We start from the raw sequence: 27,115 nt of genomic DNA on the forward strand, positions 1-27,115 counted from the left end.
ATAAAGAATTTTGGAATTTGAAGGTGATACCCAGGAAATGCAATTAAAAGCACAACTAGATTAACATTTTACATCCACCAGACTCGCAAAAATGAACAAATCTGACAAATGGGTGCTGCTGCACATGCTCTAGGCAAACACACCCCTCCCAGGTCTCATCTCCATTGACAGAAGTCAAGAGGAAGCCCCAAAGCTCCAAGAACTCAGAATAAGTTCACACTTTCCCCAACCTTCACTCCTTCAACATCAAGAGTCAAGCAAGCACCAGAGCTCCAAGTGTTCCTGAAATCAAGAGATTTGTTCCATACATTCCAGACAAGACCATCCCTCCTCTACTCCTCCACACCACCACGGGCAGGAGTCAAGAAGAGGTCTCAGAGACTAAGTGCTCATAATACTACCAATCATTACCATCTTCCTCCCTCATTCCTTAGCCTCAATGCTACTGAGGGGGCCCCAGAAATGCTCCTGAGAAAATTCCCAATCCTGCTCCTTCCAAAATTCACAGCTTCACTACTATTCTCTGCTTGACAGCACGGGGACTAGTATCATCATACTGTGTATTTATGTCAATCACCACACGAAGCATAGGACTTCCTGGTCATCCCTTACTCCTCCATTCCCTCAGGTCTAATCCCCATATGGCTTTAAGAGCAGTGAGATAACACCCCCTCCCCTTGTTTTATTTTTCTATAAAACATGTACCACCATTTGATACATATATTTAGCTAATTGTCTAAAATCACTCCCTAAAACAGCAGGGATTTAGTTACTGCTGTTAAGTGCTCAACAAATATTTGTTCAATGACTAGATGGCAAAAATAAAGAGCAACTTGAATCTTTACATTGTCATGATAGGAGTGGAAATTAGTACAACCACTTTTGAATTAATGTGGCATTATCTTGAAAAGCTGAAAATGTGTAACTCCTAAAACTCAACAGTTCTTCTCTTCTCTAGACAAGCTTGCACAAGTGCATCTAAAAATATGAATAAAAATATTTGTGGTAGCACTGTATATAATAATAACAAGAAAAAAAAAGTCAAAATGTGTGAACATAATGGATATATAAACTGTAGTATAGAGATACAATGCGGTACTATACATAAAAACACAGATGAAACTCAAGAATATGACGTTGAGCCCCCAACCCCCCAAAAAAGTAGAAGAATATAGACATATGCTCTTACATAAGGTTTCAAAAGCTTGTAAAGTTAAATAATATAGTCTTTAGGGATAAATATGAAACAAAACTAAAAGGAAAAGGACAAGCACAAAAAACAGGAAAATTATTACCTTTGATGGGAGAGGGAAAGGGATGGGATCAGGAAGGACATACAGGATACGTCAATGATCATCTTAATTATTTTCTCTTTAACTGGACGGAGGTAAAAGAATGTTCACTGCATCATATATCCTAATAGGTTACATAACCTCTAGTCAATACTTTATAATTTAAAAAAACATTGAAGACTGTTGACACGGCAAATGTTTTGTTACCTATATACTTACCACAATAGAAATAACTAAATAATGAGAAAAAAAAAAAGAAGTAGAGCGGAAACAGTCCTGGGGATACAGAAAGAGATTAAGGCAAAACCAAATTTTAACAATGCAGCCCAGAAGAGCAGCAGCAGTTACTTTGCTCAGAGGCAAAGATGACGACTGATGTAATGGGATAAAAAAGAGCCCTATAAAAGGATACGGAACTTGGCTTTTCTCATGAAATTGTAAGCAGCCACCTGTTCCATAAAAATAAGAGAGGCCTACCTAATGCTGGTATGGAAAAGAAAGTTTATCTTGGAAAAGAGAAGGCAGCCTCCCATTCCTCTTACTCAGAGAAGTGAGAATAGGATGATTAGTTAAATTTAGTAGGTGCTTTTCTAATGAAGTAGAACCAACAATTCACTGGGAGTAATAACCAGCCACGGTTAGGAAGGAATGCATCTGTGTGCAGGAACGTTGCTGTTTCATACGGTAACTCTGCGGAAATTAGAAAAAGGCACCCTTCTCCCAGGCAAATTGCAGCCCAGAGAACCTCACTTCATCAAGTCTTCAACAGCACACAGCGACCCTTTGTCTCTAACAGCATTGTAATGACAATAGTTAACATTTACTGAGTGCCACTTTCTAAGTACTTCACATGTATTAACTCATTTAAATCTTAAAAAAAAAGTCAAGAGGCATTATTGTCCCCATTTTATGGTTAAGGAAACAGGTTACGCAATTTGCCTGAGGCCACACAGGTAGCTGTAGGGGAGCCAGGATTTGAATCCAGACAGACTGGTTCCACAGCCTGAACTCTTGTAAGATACTGCCTTTCTGAAGCAGTAATTGTTAGTTAAGCTTTAGAAAATGCATTGCACAAGGTGTTTGACAAGCTCCAAGAGGCTCTACAACTGTGTGTACGTATATATTGGGGTAGGAAAAATCACCCCTTATAATTTTCCACTTCTACACAAAAAGATCTAGGATAGGTTTCAGGGAGTCCTGAATCATCTTAAATATTAAAAAAAATTTTTTCTTTCAACCTGTAAATATCTATTTTACATTTTGGGTTGTGCTCTAATACTATGTTGTTTATTTTATTGCTCAAATTATTCCATGACCATTGGGAAGTCTTTCAGGTTGGCTCCTGTATCCCTGTACTATGCTCCCATCATTTTGTTTTTCTGAGCACTTGCTTTCTGACACTACTATGTGCTCTAGACTCATCATGTATTTTCTCTGCTCCAGCCCTAGAATCAGCCTTTTCCCCAAAGGGCTCTGGTTTCTTTTATTGGAGAATGATATTTAGAAACCAAGATCTAGGTGCTAGTTGTGCTTGTTGAGGGGGTGGGGGGCGAGGGAGACCATAAAGGAGGACAACTGGCTCAGAAATTTATTGGTACAGTTTGATCTACCTTGCCCTAATGGATCAAACGTCCATGGTTCAAATTCTGTCTACAGTTTCAATTTAAAACATGAGCAGCCGAACCTTCAAGGTTAATATGCAGCTTTCAACAGTGCCGCCTGGTGCTAAGCTTAGGTATTTCTATACTTGTAATAGCTATTTTTTGTGTATTTAAATCCAAATTTTGCCATTCCTGTACCCCATATCCATTGGCATAATATCCCAGTATTATTATTTTAACAATCTTTTCATCCATTTCTCAGTATTTTCACTAACTAGTAATTTATTCCAGATTTCAGAATGGGAGGAAGTTCGAAAAAAGACGAAACTAGAAACAAAAATCACTCCAATCAATTCCTTATGAAACTTTTTTTTACCTAGGAACTGAACGCCTAGAGTAGTTCACATACTGTACATATTTTCTGAGTACAGAAAGTCTTCCTTTTCCTACCTACCCTTCTCCTTACCCCTTCCAACAGTGCCCCTGGTTTAGACTGACCACGTAAAGGCAAAAGCAATGCACAAAGAATCTGAGTCTTGATAAGATTTCTGATAAGTGGGTGGGATAACTGACTTTTAGCTACTCCCCTAACTACTTCTGGCATCTACATCAAACGAACACATTTTCATCAAGCTTTTTATTTTAAGCTAATTTTAGACTTAGAAAAAAGCTGCAGAATCAGTGCAGCGTCCCCTTATATCCTTTGTCCAGCTTCCTCTAAAGTCAACATCTTATATAACTAACGCACAATGATCAAAACCAGGAAATTAACATTTGTACAATTCAATAACTAAACTACAGACATACTGACATTTAACCAGTTTTTCCACTAATGTCTTTTTTCTGTTCCAGGATCCAATCCAGGATCTCATATTTCATTTAGTTAATATTGCTCCTGAATCTCCTCCAATCGGTGACAGTACCTTAGTCTCTCCTTGTCTTTTGTGACCTTGACGCTTTCAAACAATACCCCTGAATTTGGGTGTGTCTAATACTTTCTCATGATTAAAAGAGGTTATGCATTTTTTATGAGGATAATATCACAAAAATGGTGTTGTATCTTCATTGCCTCATATCCTGGGGTTTGCGATACCCCTCTATCTTATTACTGGTAATATCAACCTTAATCACTGGTTAACGTGGTTATCTCCACGGCCAAGTTACTATTTTGCCTTGTAGTTAATAATTACCTTGGCACAGATACTTTGAGACTATGCAAATACCCTGTTTTTCCTCAAAGTTTTACCCACTGGCACCATTGGTGAATTTTATCTGTAATGATTACTACTGTGCTGTTTGCCTAACGGTGATTTTCTATTTTCCTCTTGGTTTATTAACTGCACTTCTATAAGGAAGAGTTGTTCCTTCTACCCCATTTGTTTATTTATTCAATTACATCAGTATGGGCTTATGGATATTTATTTTACCCTACAAGTTAAAATTCAATACTATCACTAGTCATTTTGTTTCTCAAAGGTTCATCTTGTATTTTCCCTGCCCCAGCCCTGGAATCAACTACCTCCCTAAGAATTCCTGGTTCTCTTATCAGAGGATAATGTTTAAAAACCAAGATCTGGGTGCTCACTGCTACTGGGGTATCATTAATAAGCCAACAATCTGGACAATAACTGCTAATATTTGTTTCCTTACTAAATTCATTAGCCAGGAATCATACCCATGACCTGGGAGGCTGGTGGAAATTAAAATTCTTGGGCACCACCCCAGACTTACTACACCAGAAGTTCTGAGGGTCTGGCACGGAATTTGTGTTTCGACAGGTTCACCGGTGGTTCTGACACTCACTATAAAGTTTGAGAAACACTGCATTAAAAAAGGAAAACTATTTTTCCTTCACTATAAACCCTATGTTCAATTTACTTTTCAAATGATGAACCTCTAATTAAAAAAAGGAAAGTTTAGTCATAATAACTTACCTTGTGCATAAATTGTATTTTTATTGCCACAACTAATAAAACTATAGGCAAATGCCTCATCTATTAAGGCACTAAACACTTTGCTATTCTACATTATTTTCTTGTAAAAATATTGTTCAAAGGTGGTGGTCAAACAAGTTATAAAGTAAAAATACTGCTACTTTTATACAAAGAAGTTGTAAGTCAGCCCTCAGGACCAACTACTGCTTACATATATGACCTAACATCAATATAGTGAATCTGAAAATATAGAACTCAGTACAGCACTGTCCTCTAAAGTCCCACCGCCTAGGTTTGAGTGATCGCTCTGGCACCTGACTTGGTGAATTCTCTCTGTATGCTTTGGGTTTCTTAACTACAAAACGGAAAGGTTAACACTACCTAGATGAAAGAAGTGTTGTGAGGGATAAGTGAGATAATGCACAACACTTAGCACTACGGGGCAGAGAGGAAGCCCTCGAAAACTGTTAATGATTATTATTTGAATTATTAAATAAAAGCACTAAAGGTTTTGCTTTTTGGAATGGGGAAAGCCAAGTGGGAACTGTACGAAAGGGAAGTTCTACAGCTTCTTCCCTAGATCAGAATAAAGGCAGAACCAGAAAGTTCTGTTTACGTGGGTGAAACAAAACCCTCAGAAGTTAACAAACCAATGTTTTAAATTTGACTTTTTGCACAAAGGTAACTACATTTTTACATTATGTATACCTACGGTGAAAGTCTGAAGGAGAATATATAAAAATGAAAACAATTTGATTTGTTGCGGTAGCAGAGTTATAGGTGAATTCTCTTCCTTTCTGTTTCAACCACCAAAATCATGTGCCAACTCCTTTTATAGTAATGAAGAGAAAAGTAGCCCAAAGAGCAATAACTATTTCCGTTTACTGAGTCCTTAAACTATCCCATTTAATATTCCAAATTACCCTATGAATCTTCACTTTGTAAGTGAAGAAATGAGCTTGAAGTCACACTGACACAACAGGAATTCAAACCCAACCCTGACTCCAAAGTTTATGCTCATAACCAACGCTGGGGACATCCTTCCTTATTCCCAAATGCTTGATTTTCTGTTTAAAGTTTATGATAAAATATAATCACCGTATTGAATTCTCTCTTGTAGCAAGCAGTTTAATGAGTAGTTTGAAAGGTACAGAAATATTAATAAGATTTTAATACAACTAAAATCTTAAGTTCAAAAACAAAAAGAGGCCATTTTTAGTTGTTATTTTTTTTGGAGCTTGTAGAATCCCTTTATGTGCTTTTACATTTGGAATCCTTCCCTTTAAAAGAGGTTTGTTTAGTGTAGCTATTCTGAGCAAACCTTCCTTCAGCAAACTCAGGTGGCACTTTACAGAAACATACATTTTTGTAGAATATAATTTGAAATGATTTTTTAGGCAAAATAAATTATATATGAGACAAAATAAATTATTAAAATATCCAATAATTCTCAAACAATTAGCTAAATTCTGAAGTCGGTTTATTTGTGAATTATAGAAGCTCTTTAGGCTAATACTGTCACCTCTACATTAGATAGGAAACTAGGAAAAATAGAGCTTAAATGAGTCACCCAAGGTTATGTGATAAACCAGCAGCAAAACCGGTAATCAAGTTGTGGAGTCTATACTCAACATAATAAACATTCCTGAGGGCTGTCACTTTTTCACAGCGAATATCAGTTTTTCAAACTCTTCTGATCCACACAAAGGCTTCCAAGGACATTTTTAGTTCCTCTACCATGAAATTCCTTTTCCTATTTAATGATTTTCCACTGGCCATTTATATACTGGAGTCCCAGGATGGCATAAACAGTTAAACACGTGACCATAAATCCTCACCTACTAACCAAAAAGTTGGCAGTTCGACCCGCACCCAGAGGTGCCATGGGAGACAGGCCTGGCAACGTGCTTCCAAAAGGTCACAACCTTGAAAACCCTATGGAGCAAAGTTCTACTCTGCCATACTTGGGGTCGCCGTGGGTCAGGGTGGGCTCTATAGCAACTGGTTTGGTTTTGTGGCTTACCATGAAGTTCCTTTTTCTATTAAATTGATTTTCCACTGGCCGTTTATATACTAATCACGTGCTATAAAATAAAATAAAACAGATAAATATGGATAATTGCCATGTTTCTAATTCTTAAAAAACAGACAAGGAAAACATCTCTCATATAGACCCAAAATAACTGCTCTTAAACCTAAGGATAGATAAAAGTGAAACAAAGCCAGTATGTTCAATCAGAGTGAACTCATATCCATGTGAGTGTAACAGTATAAAGTCTAACAAGTACTGCTGACAAAGTAGATAGTGCCAAAGTATGGAGGACTACAGGCTTGGTTGAAAGAAGAAAAAGGTGTAAACTTTTTCATTGGGTATGAAATACAATAGAAAGTAGGGTTCATATATAAAAAATGGGAGCCCTGGTGGCACAGTAGTTAAGTGCTCCGCTGCTAACCGAAAGGTCAGCGGTTGGAATCCGGGAGTGGATCCGAGGGAGAAAGGCGTGGCAGTCTGCTCCAGTAAAGATTACAGCCTTGGAAACGCTATGTGGCAGTTCTAGTCTAACCCACTGGATCGCTATTGAGTCAGAATTGATTCCATAACAATTTTTTTTTTTTTAAATATGTAGTACGTAAGTAAATGAGCCCTGGTGGAGCAGCGGTGAAGAGCTACAGGTCGACAGTTCAAAACTACCAGCTGCTTCTTGGAAACCCTATGGGGCAGTTCTACTCTGTCCTATAGGGTGGCTATTGGTCAGAATGGGCTCGCCGGCAATGCATTTGGTTTTTTGGTTTTAAGGAAAAAGTCAGTTGTAGGGTCTTCCAAAAACTTCAAACTTTGTGCTTCTTAGCACCATTAAGGCTTTAAAAGGAGTCCCTGGATGGTAAAAAGAGGTAAGCCGTCAACTACTAATAGAAAGCATAGCGGTTTGAACCCACCCAGAGGCCTCAGAAGACAGGCCTGTTATCTACTTCTGAAAGGTCATAACCTTGAAAGCCATATGGAGTACAACTCTACACATACAGGGTTGCCATGAGTTAGAATCAACTCAATGTCAACCAGTTTGCTTCTTTTGGTTTTTTTCTTTAAAGGCTTTAAAAACAAAAAAAAGTTAACTATTTTAAAAGGATTAAGATGAACGATGGGATCTTGTGAGGTACATGTCACTTTTTTCAAGGAGGTAAAGATTACTCACTACCTGCACTAGTATTCGTATTTCCCATTTACTCTTTGAACCTTATAAGAATTCTGCTCCTCATTTTACTCTCCAAAAAAAAGAAAAATACACTCACCTTATCCTATTTAGTACTTTTAAAATTCTGTTTATCCTTTTTTACTATAAAACAAAAATATACCCCCATCCTACCCCGTTTAATGTTTTTGCGGTAGGGTGGTGGGGGTGGGGAGGGATCGTTTCTCAAAGAGCGTTTGAAAGGAGAAGGTATCCGTTCAAATATTAAAACATAGAAAAGTTGAATATGCATTTTGTTTACTTACAAATTCCAGGTGTTTTAAACCGTCGACTGTCAAATGTGCGGGGAGCCTTCGAGTGTTCTTCCTGCTCCACAACACTGGGCTACACCCCACGGCCGCAGCCGCTAAATACCGTTCCTGTCCCCTGTCCCCTGCTCACGTGACGGCGACCTCCGCCGGGAGGCGCCCACGGCATGCTGGGACTAGTAGTCTCCCGGTCTCTCCCCTCCCTTCTCTTTCCCCCTCTCTTCCCCTCCACACCCTAAACCCCAGCAGCCAGCGGGGCGCTGGAACTAAAGACTTGGTAAATGCGCACAACAGAACCGCAGACATCCCAAGATTCTTATGCTGATTGGTACCTGACCAGAAGCCAGGCATCTCTACAAGACGTCTGACGCCCCTGACCCCTTAAGGATCTGAAATTCATAGGCTGGAAAAACCCACAGAACCATGACAGTGAGAGGCGGTACCAAATGATAACGACAAGCACCAGTCAGACTTGGCTTAGAATCCGGCCTCTGCCATTACTAGGTGTGTCTTTTCAAGTTGCTTAACCTAAGCCTCAGTCTGCTCGTGCATCAAGTGGGGCCAATACTACCTGACTAATACGGTTGCTGTGAGTAAATGAGATGACGTAGAGAGCGATAGCTGCTAAATGATATTAGTGAATGATCAATAAAAAGGAGGTATTATTTTGACCTATTAATTTTATAAATGTGAAAACTGGAGGAAGGGAAGTGATTTGCCCAAGAACATATGATTGGTTAGGGGCAAAGTAAATTAAGTCTAAAATTCAGGTTTTCCAGTTTCTGAACATCAGTGCAAGACAAAACAGAAGATATCTACTCACTTCTCCAAGTAAATAGCCTCCTTTGCCATGACACTTATGACCAACACACTATTTTTGATTTTTGTCTGACTCCTCCCTTAGAGGAAACCCTGGTGGCGTAGTGGTTAAGTGCTAAGGCTGTAACCAAAAGGTCGGCAGTTCAAATCCACCAGGCGCTTCTTGGAAACTCTAGGGGGCAGTTCTACTCTGTCCTATAGGGTCACTATGAGTCGGAATCGACTCGACAGCAGTGGGTTTGTTTTTTTTGTTTTGGTTTCCTCCCTTAGAATATAAACTTCAAGAAGTCAGAAAGGGATTTTTGTTAGTCTTTTGGTCTATTTTGTTTACTGCTGTATCCACAGGACCTAGAAAGGCAGGGACTGGCCAGTACATAGCAGAAGTGCAAATATTCACTGAATAACCCCTATAGTATTTGATTTTTAGTGCCTTCACCTCTCTGATATCTTCTTTTAGCAGAAGTCACAGGATTGGGAACACCCTTAGATTCTATTCATTGACTAATTTCTAACTGAACAAAGAATATGGAGAATATGTATTATATTCCATTCACCTCATTAAGTTTTCTTAATTTCAGCATAACATTTCCAGCAGATGTTTTCACTTATCTTAAGAGTCCTTAAAATGTTTTTCTAACACTTGTGAGAATGGGGGGGGTGGAGCCAGTTACTATATCCTTAAAATTTACTTCCTCTTATTTAATATTTTATTCACCTTTCCTTATTAAAATTAACATTATCCTTTTCTAAGATAGAACCCCAAAGGTATTTCCCTGTACGACCAGAAACGTTGCGAATATTATAGATGTTTACTTGGTAAATAACTGGATTCCTACTTTTTGTTAGGTGCCATCAAGTTGATTTTAGCTCTTAGCGACCCCGTGTGACAGAATTGTTCCATAATGCTTTCTAGGCTGTAATCTTTACAGGAACAGATCCCCAGGTGTTTCTCCTGCTAAGTAGCTGGGCGGGTTCAAAACCGCCAAGCTTTAAGTTAGCCACTAAGTGCTTAACCACTGCACCACCAGGGCTCCTTAGAATTTGTTTACCCTAAACAAAAAACTCATGTACAAAAACAATTTTATCTGTAAAGTTACTAGGTGTGGGAGGCAGTTACAGAAAAGCTGGGATTATGTATCCTTATTACGTAAACAGAGGGAAAATCCTAAGTGAATGTGACTCCACTTTTAAGATTCTCATGATTCATTTATTCTGAAAGCTGTTTTTAAGCATTTAAAAGCATTTTAAGTTACAAATTAATATATGTGATTATTCAATAATATATAAAAGCTCTCATCATTCTCTCTTGTAATATCTCCTCCAAACCTAAGTTTTATAAACCTGTATCCACATTTCTATATAGTCACCTTCCTGGTAAATGTTTCAAAGAGGCTCTTAATGTTTTAATAATCATAATATGAACTTTGTGTATTAATAAAGTTTTATATCTTTTAATAATACCTATTAACAAACATTTACTGTTATGTGTTAATAATGAGTAATATACTAACCATGCTATAGAGAAGGCATTACTTAAATAAAATGTAACCAATGTGGCTGAATAGTACTATACAAATTGTTAAATGGGAACCTAATTTGCAGTGTAAATTTTCACCAAAGATACAATACGTATTTTTTAATTAAAAGAACCATAAATAAAAGCCAATTGTTACCAAGTATTATTACTTTTCTGCATTGTGTCCTGCAAATTTTCCACATGTACCACCTAACCCAGGCTAACAAGGGACAATACCTGTTTCAATTTCCCTTAAAAGATTAAAAAAGGAGGAGGAAAACTCCCTCTCTTTACTTTTCCTCCAGCTTATAATAAACGAAGCTAAAATAAGCTAAGCTCTTAACGGGCTAAGAGACTCTCTAAAGCATGTAATTCCTTGTATCTGTAACCAAATTTAGACTATTAGTGAAAGCATAATACACCTAAAAAAAAAAAGACTTAATTAAATTGAAATTTGGCCCAATTTTGAGCAAATGAGTATAATAAACATTCTAAGGTGATTAAGTAAAATACTTGAAAGAAACCTGTTAGCACCTTCAATTTTTTCATAATTATTCATTGTAATTGGTATCCAAATTACGAATTTTTTTCATCTGCTTACTACAATCAACCATAAAGCCCTCCAAGCAGACAAGAGTGTATATAATACAGCTTTCTTTCAATAATTATTCAGACTTAATCGATTTTCCCTCAGCTTACTAAATTTGGTTAATTTGCTGATTATCCAAATCTCTAAGCGTGGTGGGGAAACAAATGGCTTTTATCGTGTTTTTTTTACTCAGTAAACACAGGAACTCTAAACCAAATGCACTATATCAAGCCACGCCCAGGATCAAAATGAAAATAATGGGTCACAACTTAAAATACAGCACTGCCTTTAATAAAAAGTATTTATTTCTCACTGTGCATAACGCAGTACTACGAACCTGCTGTTGGAATAGAGCTTATATTCGAACGTATGCTATGCACGCATCTCTAAAACGGAGATCCACCGAGTTCGACAGTAGATACGACTTTGTACACTCTTAACGGGTGACTTAAAACTGGGTGACAGCCTTCATAAGAAACTTGAAATTTTAAGTTTCGCCGTGAAAAGAAGACATGTGCCAAAGACGTAAGCGTCACTCTTGCCAGGGACACTTGAAAGGGTATGGCCACGGTAGCGGTCGATCAAAAGACATCCCAGGAAAACTGCGCAACAGCCTGAAGTCGAGGACTGAAACAAGTCTTCACCCTCGTCCCACTGGCTTTTCCCAGACGCTCGGTCCAGGGGGCCATGACAGGCGTCTCCTGCGCGCAGCCAACACCTGCCGGCAGCGCCGGGCTTAGGACAGGCAATTTGCGCAGCCACTTGTCCCTTTTTGTTGCCCCTTCCCCTCCCTCCCTCAAGGCCGAGGACAGCAACGTCCTCCTCCTCCTTCTCCTCCTCTTTGGTGCCTCCAGCCAGGAGGCGGGAGTGACCCACAGCAGCTGACCCAAACCAGGCACTGCCTCTCCCACAGCCCACAGGAGCCACCATGGGCCCAGAGGCGGGTTTGCAGCACTGCAGCGACGACGCAGGTGGCGGCCCCGGCGACTCTCAGCTACCTCCCTGACCACCGCAACCACTGCCCAACACCCCGAGAAGCCATCGCCACCACCGGCAGGAGGATCTAAGCGCCCCAAAGGCACCTTCGCAATCGGCTGAAGATACGTCAACAACTATGGCGGGCGACGGGCGGTGGGTGGAGCCGGTGCGGGAAGGATGGGGGGTGTACGTCACGCCCAGGGCCCCCCTTAGGGAGGGAAGGCGCCGGCTTGCTCCTCAAAATGGCAGCGGCAGTGACGCGTCGGCGTACGGAAGTTCTTTTCCATCGCGCCACGGCCGGCGGGAAGTGAGGTTCTCAGAGGAACCGCCAGAAGTGTACGGCGACTTCGAGCCCCGGGTGCCCAAAGGAAGGCCTCCGCTAGGAAGACGAACCTCGCCAGAAAAGTTCCGGCCTGACTCCGCGAAAGAGGAACTAAAAGAAAGCTCCTACTACCTTCGGTCTCGGCAGCGGAGGCAGCCGCAACCCCAGGAAGCCACGGAAATGAAGGCACGAAGGGCTATCCGCTTACAGCAACAGCTCTCGGAGCAGTCTCTGCCACAGCCGTCTCCGGTTATGACCAGGAGAGGGTTACGGAATTCTTATTCCTCCGAAGGTGAGAACGATGGAGGTAACGTTTTAGCCGCTAGCCGGGGAGCGGGAGAACTCGCTGTGCGCGCTCGCGGCGGCTGTGCGCCTCCGCGGGGCTCGTCCTGGCGAGGAGACTCGTAGCTCCTCGGGCCCGGCTAGATGTGCGCCCCCGCCCAGGGTCCGCCCCAATCCGCGGGCGGAAGGGGAAGCGAGCTGGGGGAGAGGGGCGCTGGCAAGAGGGCGGGAAACGAGGTCACAGGGGACTACTGAGGCAGAACCGAGGAGCTGCTGTCCACCCCTGGGCATCACCTCAGGGGAGTCAGGGTTGCCCCTGTCTGCACGTCTCCACAAGGGGGTGGCGAGTTAGGCGGCAGTCGGGACCCCGAATCATTCCGGTGGTCTCAGTTTTCATTTCCATCCCCTTTGCCCTGAGTATGTTTCTACCAAAGTCACTACTATTTTTTTCTTTAACTCTCAAAGGCCACAAGTCCCCAGCCCAGGATCATGGTTGTAATCAAACTTTACAGTCTTTTTCCATCCTCATCCTGGTGAGGGGGGAGAGGGGAAATTTTGAGAGCGTGGGTGTTGCTAGGGATAACGGAGTTGGTGAATTAACTTGAGACCCCACCCAAATCCATACACCTAGATGAGGTCAGTTATCCTGAACTGAAACTCTCCAATGCCTGATAAACTTGTGCGCAAGTATCCTGGTGTCTGCCAAAATTTGCCACCTTAAGAGGCCCTCCGTCTAGCCTCAGTGGTAGCAAGAGTGTTAATTAGGAAGTTTTCTTCTAAATGGGCCAACAGGATGCTGGCAGTGTGAGTATATTGCCGTCGAGTCAATTCTGACTCATAGCGACCGTATAGGACAGAGTAGAAATGTCCCCATAGAGTTTCCAAGGAGCAGCTGGTGGAATTGAACTGCCTACCTTTTGCTTAGCACCCGAGGTCCTTCTAAATGGGCCAAAAGGATGCTGGCAGTGTGTGTAGTTTAGGTAAGTCACAGGTGAATCAACTCCTTAACCCATCCTCTCCCATCCTGACTGTGGGGATTTAACAGAGTCACAGGTGAAGTTTCATCTTAGCCCTTTGTAAGGCACCCGTGAAACAAATCGCGGCGGTGGGGGGCGGGGGAGTGAGGTTTCAGTCACAATGGGATGACATAGTGTAGACCATTGTTGGCTATGAAGAGGCAGTGATTTTCAGCATAGAGCTGTTATAGGCTATAGACACGTGAAGTGTTTACACATTTGAAGGCTTGTCGATTTTGGAAGGTTCGTGTTAAAGATATGTAAGTTAGTAGAGCCTGTATGTATCTATATATATGGAAACCCTGGTAGCATAATGGTTAAGAGCTATGGGTGCTAACCAAAAGGTCGGCAGTTTGAATTCACCAGGCGCTCCTTGGAAAGCCTACGGGCCATTCTCCTCTGTCCTTGCAGGTCACTAAGAGCCAGAATTGACTCGATGCAATGGGTTCGGTTTTTATATGTGTGTGTATATATATATCTGTTTTAAGATTATAAACTTACTTAAGACAAAGATCCTAACACATGTATTTGAAGGATCATGTTATACTTCAGTCTTTATGCTAATTCTGTATCTCCTTCAGTACCCTGATGGCACAGTGGGTAAGCCTTTGGCTGCTAACTAAAAGGTCAGCAGTTGGAATCCGCAGTTGCTCCTTGAAACCCTATGGGGCAGTTCTCCTGTGTCCCATGGGGTTGCTGTGAGTTGAAATGTCTTGAAGGTACAGTACAGTACTTAGGAGAATGCTTTGTGCATGGTAAACAATAAATACATGTTACAGTGTACTGACTCGTAACCCAAGTGCTTAGGCTAAATTTTTTTTCCCTTTTTTTGACTAGTAAGGAATTTACTTCAGTAAATCTATAAGAATCTAAACATTTTTCACTCTTCCGCTTTCTGCCGTGTAATTTTTGATGATTCTAGCCTATGGTTTTAAATTTTCTGAATATATTTTTGTTATAAAGCGCCAGTGGTGAATAGTTTATTTTTATATTCTGATGAATTCATTTTTTTTTTTAATATTGTGATTTTGGAGAAAGTTTACATAGCAAATTAGGCTCTCATTTAACAATTTCTATACATATTTATTCGGAGCCCTGGCAGCATAGTGGTTAAGAGCTCAGCTGCTAACCAAAAGGCCGGCAGTTCAGATTCACCTTGGAAACCCTACAGAGCAGCTCTGCCCAGTCCTTTAGGGTTGCTATGAGTTGGAATCGACTCGATGGCATCGGGTTTGGTTTTTATACATATTATTCAGCGACATTGGTTATACTTTTCACAATGTATTGGCATTCTTATTATTTCCATTGTGATTGTTCTGTTTCCATTAATCTAGCATCCTTGTCCCCCTTACCTTCTCATCTTTGGTCTAGGGTAAATGTTGACCGTTAGGTCTCATTTAGATTGTTTAGAGGAGCACAGCACTTACGGGTTATATTATTTATCTTATGAGCCACTCTGTCTTTTGGCTGGTAAGTGTTCTCTGGGAGTGGTTTGAAGGGTATCCCAGGGCGATAGTCTCAGGAGTTCCTCTAGTCTCTACAGGTCAGTAAGTGGCCTTATTTTAGGAATTTGAGTTTTGTTTTACATTTTTTCCCCCATTCTGTCCAGGACCATCTTTTGAGCTCCTGATCAGATTAGTCGATAGTGGTAATTAGTGGCACTGTTTAGTTTTTCTGGTCTCAAGGTAGGTGTTACTGTGGTTGGTGTAGACTGTTAGTTCTGTAGACTAGTTTCTTCTTTGAGTCTTTGGTTTCCTTCTTTCTCTTTTGCTCTAGATGTGTAGAGACCAATAGTTGTATCATAGATGGCTGCTGGCAAGCTTTTAAGATTCCAGATGCCACTAAGAAAACTAGGATGTAGAACATTGTGAGCTATGTTATGCCAATTGACCAAGTTGTCCTCTGGGACTATGGCCCTGAGCCCTCAAGCTCAGTAACCCAATCCCATGAGGCGTTTGGTTATGTCTAGGAAGTATCCATAGCTGTGCCCCCGTGTGCTTTATTTTATGTATGAATATATATGCACCACACAGAAACATGTATATACATTTGCCTACAGAAACATCTGTACGTGTGTACCTGTATGTTCGTATATGCTTTAAAACCATAGGGTTTCCAAGGCTGTAAATCTTTACAGAAGCAGATTGCCACATCCTTTTCCTGGGGAGCAGCTAGTAAGTTCGAGCGGCCAAGCACTTTAACCACTGTGCCACCAGGGCTCCTTTATATGTGCTTTCCTATACATTTGTAAGTATACATATCTATCTCTGTAACCACACATATTTTCTGTTGTTATTACTGTTGTTGCAAAATTGTATATATTTTGGCTTTTGTGAAAATCATCCCTTAATCTTGTATACTTTTTAGTGTCATTTTTTACTTTGGTCGAGTTTACTGACTTCACCCTTATTTGACATTGCCTAACCCATCACCAAAACTAACAAGTGTCTGCTATCTACAAAATGATTTCCCCTTCAATCCCAATCCCAGGTAACCACCAAAGAATGTGCTTTCTCTATGTGTATGTATACCTATTCTTGTCTTTTTGTAGTAGTGAGGTCATACAGTATTTGTCCTTTCACGGTTTAGTTATTTCACTCAGCACAATGACCTCCAGATTCATCCACGTTACAGTGTATTTTGAGAACTCATCATTATTTTTTATGGCTTCATAGTTTTCCTTTGTGTATATGTACCACAGTTCATCCATTCTTCTGTTGATGAGCAGTTAGGTTGTTTCCATCTTTTTGATTTTGTGAATAATGCAGCAGTGAATATAGGTGTGCATTTATCTGTTCATGTCAATAGTTTTAATTCTCTATGGTCTATACCTATGAGTGGGATTGCTAAATCATAGGGTATTTCTATTTCCAGCTCTTTGAGGAAGTGCCATGCCACTTTCCATAGTGGTTGAATCAATTTACAATCCTGCCAGCAGTGGAGTGGGGTTCCAGTCCCCTTGGGCAACCTCACCAGCATTTGTTTTGTTTTGTTGATGGTTGCCATTGTAGTTTTGATTTGCATCTTTGGTGGCTAATGATGTGAGCATCTTTTCATGTTTGTTGGCTGCTTGAATGTCCTGTGAAGTGTTTCTTCATGTCCTTTGCCCATTTTTTAAATGGGTTGTCTTTTTGTTGTTGAGTTGTTGAAGTTTTCTACGTATTTTAGAGATTAGGCACTTATCAGATATATCATTTCCAAATGTATTTTCCCAGTCTGTAGGTTCTTTTTTCATTCTTTTGATGAATTTTTTTTTTTTATTGTAGTTTAGATGAAGGTTTACAAGGCAAACTAGTTTCTCACTGAATGATTAATACACATACTGCTTTGTGACATTGGTTGCCAACCCCTTGACATGTCAACAACCTCCCATTATTGACCTTGGGATCCCCGTTACCAGCTTTTCGGTCCCCTCCTGCCTTTTCGCCTTTGCCCCTAGGCCGGTGTGTCCATTTAGTCTCGTTTTATTTTATGGGCCTGTCTAATCTTTGGCTGAAGGATGAACCTCAGGAGTGACTTTATTACTGAACTGTAAGGGTTTCCGGGGGCCATATTCTTGGAGTTTTTCCAATCTCTGTCAGACCAGTAAGTCTTGTCTATCCAGGACCCTCTATGGTGATCCCTGTCAGAGCAGTCGGTGGTGGTAGCCAGGCACCATCTAGTTGTGCAGGACTCAGTTGTGCTGGACCAGAGTCTGGTGGAGGCTCTGGTAGTTGTGGCCTATTAGTCCTTTGGACTACACTTTCCCTTGTGTCTTGGTTTTCTTCATTCTCCCTTGTTCTCAATGGGATGAGACCAGTGGAGTATCTTAGATGGCCACTCGTAAACTTTTAAGACCCCAGGCACTACTCACCAAAGTAGAACTTTTTTTTTTTTATATAAATCATGTTATATCAGTTGAGCTAGATGTTCCCCAAGACCATGGTCCCCACAGCCCTCAGCCCAGTAATTTGGTCCCTCAGGGAGTTTGGATATGTCAGTGGAGCTTCCATGACCTTGCCTTGGACAGGTTGTGCTGGCTTCCCCAGTATTGTGATAAAGTTTTCTGATGAGCGTAAGTATTTAATTTTTAGGAGGTCCCCGTTATCTAACTTGTCTTCTGTTGCTTGTGTATTTGTAGTTGTGTTTGGTGATCTGTTATTGAAAAAAATTAAGTGAAATAGTTTATTTTTATGTTCTGTTTTAAGAGTGGCTCTAATTAGATCCCAGAGTTTTAGTAAACCTAATTACACATTTCTAAAGAAGTTAATTACTTGGCATTTCTCCTGATGTGCTGCTGTTAATATGCATAACCTGTACCAGGATCTCCTAGGTTATGCATTCTGAATTTTGTTATGTTTCTCCTTCAGAGGATGATCCATCTTCCCAAACTGTCTTAAGCCAACCAGTCTCAAAGAAAACTGTCAGAACACCAGAGGTTCCAGGTAAGAGTAGTTAATTTTTTGTTTTTCTCCTTAACTGTTTCTTTTTCTTATGTACAGAGTCCCAAAACATTCCGTATTCAGAGTTTCAGTGAATCTTCTTTATAAGTCCATAGAATTTAGCATTGAAGACATATGTCAAGAAAAGATGGTGGCTGACACTTGAGTAGCTACTAGATACTAGCCAGGTTGTATGTGTTAATTAGTCCACACAATCTTAAGGGATAGATGTTATACCCATTTTATAGATGAGAAAACTGAACCTCAGGGTAATTAAGACTCTTACTAAGGTCACATGATACATGAGCCAAATTCAGACCCAGGTTTTGTTCTCTAAAGCCCCTTCATTTTCCCCAGGTACCTCGCTGTTACCCTTCTGTGTAACAATTAGCAACTGAATCATGTTTGTTACGTTTCAATGATTGTCTGTGCCACACTGCTTTCCATTTAAAATGGATTAAGTGTTCTGCATGGTGAAATCATGATATATACTAGTATAGTCAATCTTGTCAGTTTCATACTATATTTCATTGAATCTAAGGTGCCATCGGTTGTAAGATACGCTATCATTGTTTTATTTACCACCTAGAAAGAAAAAATGCTGCCGATTAAATTGTAATATGCCATAGATTATAAGATGCATAAGAAGCCCTTGTGGCACAGTGGTTAAGCACTTGGCCATTGACAGAAAGTTAAGCAGTTCGAACCCATGGGGTGCTCTGTGGGAGAAAGATGTGACAGTCTGCTTCTGTAAAGATTTACAGCCTTGGAAACCCTATGGGGCAGTTCTAATCTGTCCTATAGGGTCACTATCATCTGAAAGTGTTTAAAAAAAAAAAAGCGTCTTAAAATCAATATAACTTGAAAGTAGGCTATATTTAATAGTCCACTTAAGTTATAAAAACTATTTAAAATACTTGGAAAACAAGGGGAAGGATTAAGTTCAGTTAAATTGTTAATGCTTGGTATACTTTGGGTTTTAGTTCCATTTTCTTTTATTTGTTAAGAAAGTCCCATAACAAATGATTGTAGCTAATGAAACTGATCATCCTGTTTTTTTGTTTGTTTGTTTGTTTGATTTTTACCTAAGTCCTGACTTTTTTTTTTAACTAGTTCTTCTAGTAAGATTATGTTTTATAATTTGAAATACTCTGTTTTCAATTTAGAATAAAATATATCTGGCTCAAGTTCAGTTCCAGATAAACACACCTTCATGCTTAATTCCTTGAACAGCCTATGTTACTGTGTTAAGTTTATAAACTATTTTAGAAAAAATGCTTTGAGTAATGGGTACTACAATTCAATTTTCCAGGACATTTGAAAAAACAGTAATCTTGAAATTTTATTTACAGTAGATTTCATTGTATGCCTTATACCTGGAGAAGTAAAATAACTCATGTTAAAAATTTAGAGTAAATTTGTAAAAATTATGGAGTTAAGTAAGCTGATGTGATGAAGACTAAGCACCAGCCTATAGACTATTATAAAACTGTGATATAGTAGAATGTCTTAAGCATTCTTTTGGAGTTCTAATTAGGCCTGTATTTCACTACTTACGAGGTACATGGTTGCATAATGTTGTGGAAAAAGCACTGGACTTTGGCAAGTCGTTCACCCACCTTGAGCCTCAGGTCCTTTATATTATCTGCCCTTCCCAGCTCACTACAGATATTAGATAGTGTGTTATGTAAAATCACTTTGTAAACAGTAAAATATACAAGATTTTTATTCTCATGGCACTTCATAAGAGAGTACATCTTCTACACCCTGTCCTTTAGGATGTGTAATAAGATGTTCAATAAATATTTTCTGTGCAAATGAATGGACTTCTCTCTTCTAAATACTGTAAAGGGAAATTGGTTAAGTCAATTTTGTAAAAACAGACATATGCAATCAACGTAATGGAAAGGGCCAACGATAGCCAGTCCAGAATGTGGTTTTTGCAGTTCTCATACAGGCCCAAAACATAATGCTTTTTCAGAGTGATGTATGAAACAAAACCTAAAATAATCTGAATTTAGATATATATTGGGTTTTGGAATACGTTGTGTAAGGCTTTTTGAGAAAACATACCTTTATAAGTGGTTTTCTAGGCAAACATTAACATTTTATTTAAAATTAAAGTCTGCATTTCCCGGTTACACACAAAGTTAAATAGTTGTAGGCAGGGAATATACTAACTCTCAAGAAGTTAGCCCTAAAATTAAGACATATACCATTAATAATCCATAATGTTAAGACAAAAATGAAATAGATAATTGAGTTGGTGCTGTGTTACAGATTTCAGTTCTTAATTGAGAAAGTAAGAAGAGTTTTATTTGGTATTTCTTTCCTTTAATACGAAATGGTATGTGGAGAAAAATTGTGAATTTCTCCTACCAGAACGTATTATATGGCAGGAAACGTGTGTGTCATTCATTATTGTATTCCCACAGCTAGCATAATAAAAAGCTCAGTAAACCTTTGTTGGATAAATGAAGGGATGATTGTATAATAAACTTAGTACTTTTGCTGTTTCATATTATTTTAAATGCTTTTTCTTCCTATATTAGTGGTGAGTGAAGACCGTGTACTCAGCCTGTGTAGACCCCCTCTAAGAAACTCAAGAACTGGTAAGAGATTGTTTTGTTTGTTGGCTTAACTATTTTATAAATATAATTTTGTTTTTAAATAAGAATAGTACATGTATTCATATCATTCAAAATTCAAAAGTTACTATAGATAAGCAATGAAAAGTCTCCTAGCCACATCTGTTCCTTAGCTACCCAGTCTCCTCATGAGAGGTAACCAGTGTTATCCAGTTCTTAGGTATTTTTCTAGAGATATTTTATGGAAATACAAGGAGATTCATGTGTAAATTATCTTTTCTTCTCAGTTTTAACACCAATTTCAGCATGATGAATACTTTTCTGCACCTTCTTTTTTTTTTTTATTTTTACTTAGCATGTGTTGAAATATCTTCCCATATCATAAAGGGCTTCCTCATTCTTTTTAAGAGGCTGTTTCTGACATGTTGCTACGGTTCTTTTCGTTAGCGTGATGATTTTAAACTAAGGTCAGGGACTTTGCATTCTTTTCAGTGCTAATAAAAAATTCAAGAATGAGGATTCAAGCTCAGGGCTATAAAATTTCTGAGCCTCAGTTACGTTTCTTTTTGACTAAAACCTTGGAAAGTATTGCCCTTAAATTGATTTTCATGACTATCAAAGAAAACTAGCAAGTTACCACACACTGCCTATGTCCACTTCATTTTCAGTATTTAATTGGCCCCTAAGGATGTTTATCCTGGGAACTAAAAAGGAATTTTATTTATTTTACATTAAGTCTCTGCTACTCCGAAATCACTCCCTTTAAGAATTGTGTTTTTTTTTTTTTTTTTAATAGTTGACTAGTCTTTTTTTAAAAAAAAGTGTACTAATGATAAAGATCTGTTAAGGTTCTGATGAATACCCTGTGGTAAAGAACCATATGTTGCATTTCCTTTTCAGCTCTAATTCTCTTGCTGTCTCTCTTGCAGATTCATCATACAGTACAAATGGAAATTCTAAAATGAGTGAATTAGGTTGGTTTATCTATAATTCTTATAGGTTCTCTTTGAGTGTTCTGATTATCAGAATACAAGAATATGCACATTTGGTCACTAACGAGAATATTACGTTGTTCATTATCTTGGCATATGGGACACTGTCCCTATAGCCATGACTTTTCTTTATAATCTTTGTTTTATGTCTGAAATTATGTCTTAGGTTATGTTATTGTTTAAATTCATATTTTAGAAAAAAATTGTTGTGAAGTCAATTCTGACTCATAGCTACCCTATAAAACAGAGAAGAACTGCCCCATGGGGTTTCCAAGGCTGTAATCTTTACAGAAGCAGATGGCCACATCTTTCTCCCGCGGAGTGGCTGGTGAGTTTGAACTGCCAGTCTTTTGGTTAGCAGCTGAGCACGTAACTACTGTACCACCACCACAAAACCTGTTGTCGAGTCGATTCTGACTCATAGCAACCCTATAGGACCTAGTAGAACTGCTGCTTAGGGTTTCCAAGGAGTGGCTGGTGGATTCTAACTGCTGACCTTTTGGTTAGCAGGTGAGCTCTTAACCACTGTGCCACCAGGGCCCCATTAAAATTCATATAATGACGTGATAACAAATGCATTTAAGTTTTTATTAGCCTTTGCGAAATTCACACCGTTGAGAGAAAGAAAATAGTAACTTACCAATTAGAGTTTTTTTTTCTTTACTTACAAAGTGAATTTGAGATTTTTTTCATAGTGTGTTCTGTGTCCATTGCCATGTTTGTTGACATGGGTTAAATACTTTTCAGTATCTGCATTGGTGTAGGACATGAGCTACCAAGATCTGTGGCTTTAAGTGAATCTACATTGATTGTGGTTGGGACTTAGCTGTTAAGTTTCTTTTCTTTTCTAAATTTGGAATGAGTCAAAAAGAGGGAAGTACCATTTTCCTGTATAAAGAGTTGCAACTTCCTCAATGAAATTCTCTTTCGCTCAAACTCAGGCCAGCTTCTTTGGAGACCTCAGCATTTAGAGTGTTTGAGTGCTGAAAATGAACTTTGCTGTGTGCAGCTTGTCATGCGCTCTTATCTACCAGAGTGTCTAAAGTGCTCTATTTAAAAACTTTAAAAAATTTTTAAGTCATAGACTTTTAATTAGAAGAAAACTTAGAACTGAAATAATCAAACAATTGCTTTGTGTGCTAGACTTAGAAATCATTTTTTGTGTGTATTTTATAACAAAAGCTGTTTTTTATAAGTGCCTCCCATTTAAAAAAGTTTTCTATGAAATTCAGGGAATTTCTTTTACAGTGATGTTAGTGCATCTTGAATATATGAAATGGCCATGCATGGAGCTTGAATAGTGGTTATATCCCTAAGGTATTCTTAACCCTCTCCTGCCTGCTGCCCCACACTTACTTTTCTCAAAAGCATGATAGGCATTGAACAGTCATGAAGGTAACATTCTTAAAGCTACACCAGAGGTTGGCCAGCTACAGCCTCCTAGTAAAACCTGGCCCACAACCTGTTTTTATGCAGGTTTTAAGGGTTGTAAAAAAATGTATATATGCAACAGAGAACTTATGTGATCCGCAAAGCATGAAATGCTTACTATTTGGCCCATTACGAAAAAAGTTTGCCAGTCTCTGATCTACCAGTTGTAGGAATAAAAACATCAAATCCTCTAAACAGTCTATAAAGTTTTTTTCATTCGATAGTTCTAAGAGTAAATTCAAAGAGTTACATACTTGCCCGAACACATATTTATTACAACACTCCATACTAGGTCATACTGACAGCATAAAAAGAGAGGAGAAAATTAAAAAAAAAGAAAATGAAATCTCACACTTAATGACTCCTTATTCTATCCAGTCTTCTGTTTGAGAAACATGATAGTCTCATTTATATCTTCATATTTTTGTCCCCAGACAAAACATGAAGAAAGCAAAGTTATACTTTCTTGAGCACCCTTCACTCCTCACACCTAGTGCATCACGAAAGTCTCTAGGAATGGGAAAAGTGTATAGTGGAAATGTGTATGCTTTGGCACCTGGGCTTTCAGCATATCTGTGGAATTTTATGAGTCTAACAGCCTGAGATGTGCATGGAACTTTGTCTTTCCCTTTGAAACTGTGGCCAAGCAACAGAAAGTAGTGATACAGTTAGTGGTTGATCTCCACTAATGGTTATAAGTGATCTATTCTTATAATAAACAAAAACCTAGAACTTCTGAAAGTACCTTTTCTTAATCAGTTGAAGGAGTTGGAAAAGTAACACTTCAACAGCCAATTTATTACCATTTGTCTATGTATTTGTTAAAGCCACAGCTTTTATAATTTCTGAAAATAATTTTTTCTTATTAAGGATATTTTTGCTCCAAATAGTTTTTTAATTTCTCAGAGCCTTAGCATGAGCATAAGGAAGAGTAATACTTTTTATTTTTTAATGTTTGACCTACATGTAGCAGCCAAGAAATTTTTAAAAAGCTGAATAACAAAGGGAGGAATGAAATTAAAACTTGCGTAGTCGTTGTTGATTTGTCTTCAGATTGTACTTACATATTTATCTGTAGATTCTTTGCAGCTTGGGTTAAAAAGATAAAGACAAATGGAATGTTTAAAACCTTCCATGAAATGTAATGACTGAGCTATAATTTCAGAGTATTTTTCTTAAATTACTGAGTAACTCTATCATAGTGTGAGAAATATTAGCAAAAATCTTAATTTAAAAGTTTATATTCTGTGATCATAAAATCTCATTTTTTGGACAAACATTTGTTTTTAACCACCTTCTATGTGTCAGTGAAGGTGCCCTGGTGGCGCAGTGGTTAAGTGCTTGGCTCCTAACCAAAAGATCAGCAATTCGAACCCACCAGCTGCTCTGCGGGAGAAAAGACCTGCTTTCATAAAGATTACAGCCTAGGAAACTCTATGGGACAGTTCTATTCTGTCATATAGGATCACTATGAATCAGAATCAACTCAGTGGCAATGAGTTTATGGGTCAGAGTTGACTCAATGGTACACAACAACAGTATATGTCAGTGCCTACCCTAAATACTAGGGCTATATAGAGCCAAGAGATTTTTCTTTCTGTACCTTTTAGGAGTACCTGATCAAATAGAAAAGAAAAATGAATTTTAAAAAATCATTATAATAACTTAAGATATTGATATATGGAAGCTTGTGCCTTACTCTGCAGAAGAGGCAGGGGAGATTTTGTGAAGGGAGATGACATTTGAATTGAATTTTAAAGGAGGAATAGCAGGCAAAGTGGGGAAGGAGACTATAGTTTGTATTATAATAAGCGTTATTCTTACCTTTCCAAAAACCAAAACCAAATGCAATGCTGTCAACTGAATTCTGACTCATAGCAACCCTATAGGACAGAGTAGAATTGTCACGCGGGGTTTTCAAGGAGTGGCTGGTGGATTTGAACTGCTGACCTTTTGTTTAGCAGCCAAGCTCTTAACCACTGCGCCACCAGGACTCCATTCTTACCTTTTTTAAAAAATGAAAAACAAACCTGTTGCCATCAAGTGGATTCTGACTCATGGCGACTGGATGAGACAGAGTAGAACTGCCCCATAGGGTTTCCATGGAGCGGCTGGTAGGTTCGAACTGCTGACCTTTTGGTTAGCAGCCTGAGCTCTTAACCACTCTGCCACCAGGACTCCATTATTACCTTTAAAACAAACAAAAAAATTTTTTTTTTTTTTTTTTACCATTATTACTTTTAGGGTCCATGTAATATGGGAAATTAAACTCTTACATTAGAGACAGCACTCTCACCTTAGCTGTGACTCTTTATCTGAGGCAGCTTATGTTAAATAATTTTTAAAATGACATTATAAATCAGAGCAGATTTGGTTTCTTGTCTTTACTTACCAGAATGAAAACTATGTTTAAAATGTACATATTGCCAAGATAGATAACCTGACTCAGTGATGATTATTTGTCAAATCTATAAGATTTAGTGTTTTAGACGTCTAATTCATTAGACATATCAGTCCAGGGATCAGTCCCTGGAGAAGGACATCATGCTTGGTAAAGTATAGAGAAAACCAAAAAAACCAAACCCAGTGCCGTCAAGTCGATTCCAACTCATAGCGACCCTATAGGACAGAGTAGAACTGCCCCGTAGAGTTTCCAAGGAGCGCCTGGCGGATTCGAACTGTCGACCCTTTGGTTAGCAGCTGTGGCACTTAACCACTACGCCACCAGGGTTTCCAAAGTATAGAGGGTCAACGAAAAAGAGGAAGACGTTCAATGAGATGAGTTGACACAGTGGCTGCAACAATGGGTCCAAGCATAGCAACAATTGTGAGGATGGCGCAGGACCAGGCAGTGTTTTGTTCTGTTGTGCATAGGGTCACTATGAGTCGGAACTGACTTGACGGCACCTAACAACAACAACAATTCATTAGATACTATTGGATTATGAAATACAAAATAATACTGTGATTGTTTTGAGTTTTTGTTTAGTGGTGGAATCAAGACAGTGTTGTATAACAAGTTACTGGGCATGCCTTCCTTGAGTACTGTTGATAAATATTTACTGTTAGGAACATAGACTTCTGAAGAAAAGACCTTTAGATATTAGATTAAAAAAAGTGTTCAAATATAGATAAAATCTGTGACTTTTAAAATACTTTAAAAATGGTAATAACATATTAGAAATAAATTAGGAGCTCCTTATATAGGCTGGTTAAAAAATAATTCTTAAGTACTCCTCCTCCAGCATGTCCTTGGTTTAGACAACAAAAAAGGAGACTGAATTTTAGGCAGCCTGGTATATGGGAGATTGATTATTAGGTGAGTTGGCTTTAGGAAAATTGACCTGGAGTCTCAAAAGTGTAAGATAAGTTTTCAAAAGAAATTGTATAAAAATGAAAAAGTTTACTGTACTATTCATTTTTTTCTAATAAGCTCAATGCATGAATGTAAATCTCAGCACACCTTTGTAACAATTAATACGGATGCTAAAATCAATTTAGCCTTAAGAAGTTTTACTTTTCCAAATAATTTTTAAAGAGTAAACCCTATAAAGTATAATGCCCTAATATAAATGTAACCTTAGTAAAGCTACTGTATTTCATGACTTAGACTTAGGAGGTGTTAGAACCTCTCATATTAGGACAAGTTGAGCTCTCAGTCTTTTCTTCATCATTCATTTATTTATTTAAAAAATCATGGAATTCTTAGACTACGTACTGTCATGAACAAGACTGATGCAGTGGTAGGAGTGTGGTAGATGGGAAACAGAAGAACTTGTGTCTAAGGCCTTTTTTTATTGCTTGTTAGTCCTGACAGCCTTAGACAAGTCACTTA

The 27,115-nt window shown here is 38.7% G+C and overlaps 2 protein-coding genes across 9 annotated transcripts in view; one reads left to right on the forward strand and one right to left on the reverse strand.

The window, feature by feature from the left end:
- TOR1AIP2 (torsin 1A interacting protein 2) overlaps positions 1-8,488 on the reverse strand; it is a 45,372-nt gene extending 36,884 nt beyond the window's left edge. For 3 of the 5 annotated variants that reach the window (XM_049868419.1, XM_049868415.1, XM_049868416.1), the window contains exon 1: positions 8,324-8,472. The gene's annotated coding sequence lies outside the window, so the exon portion shown is untranslated. Of the gene's footprint in view, positions 1-6,850; positions 6,912-8,323 lie in introns of all 5 variants that reach the window. The other 2 variants (XM_049868418.1, XM_049868420.1) reach the window with 2 other exon arrangements.
- Positions 8,489-12,363: 3,875 nt separating this feature from the next.
- TOR1AIP1 (torsin 1A interacting protein 1) overlaps positions 12,364-27,115 on the forward strand; it is a 42,719-nt gene continuing 27,967 nt past the window's right edge. For 2 of the 4 annotated variants that reach the window (XM_049868423.1, XM_049868421.1), the window contains exons 1-4: positions 12,364-12,842; positions 18,198-18,272; positions 20,822-20,881; positions 21,787-21,831. In XM_049868423.1, the coding sequence (XP_049724380.1) occupies positions 12,365-12,842; positions 18,198-18,272; positions 20,822-20,881; positions 21,787-21,831 (658 nt within the window). In that variant the 5' untranslated portion in view covers position 12,364. The remainder of the gene's footprint in view (positions 12,843-18,197; positions 18,273-20,821; positions 20,882-21,786; positions 21,832-27,115) is intronic. The other 2 variants (XM_049868422.1, XM_049868424.1) reach the window with 1 other exon arrangement.

This window comes from Elephas maximus, chromosome 24 (assembly GCF_024166365.1).
Source record: "Elephas maximus indicus isolate mEleMax1 chromosome 24, mEleMax1 primary haplotype, whole genome shotgun sequence".
NCBI classification, from domain to species: Eukaryota; Metazoa; Chordata; class Mammalia; order Proboscidea; family Elephantidae; genus Elephas; species Elephas maximus.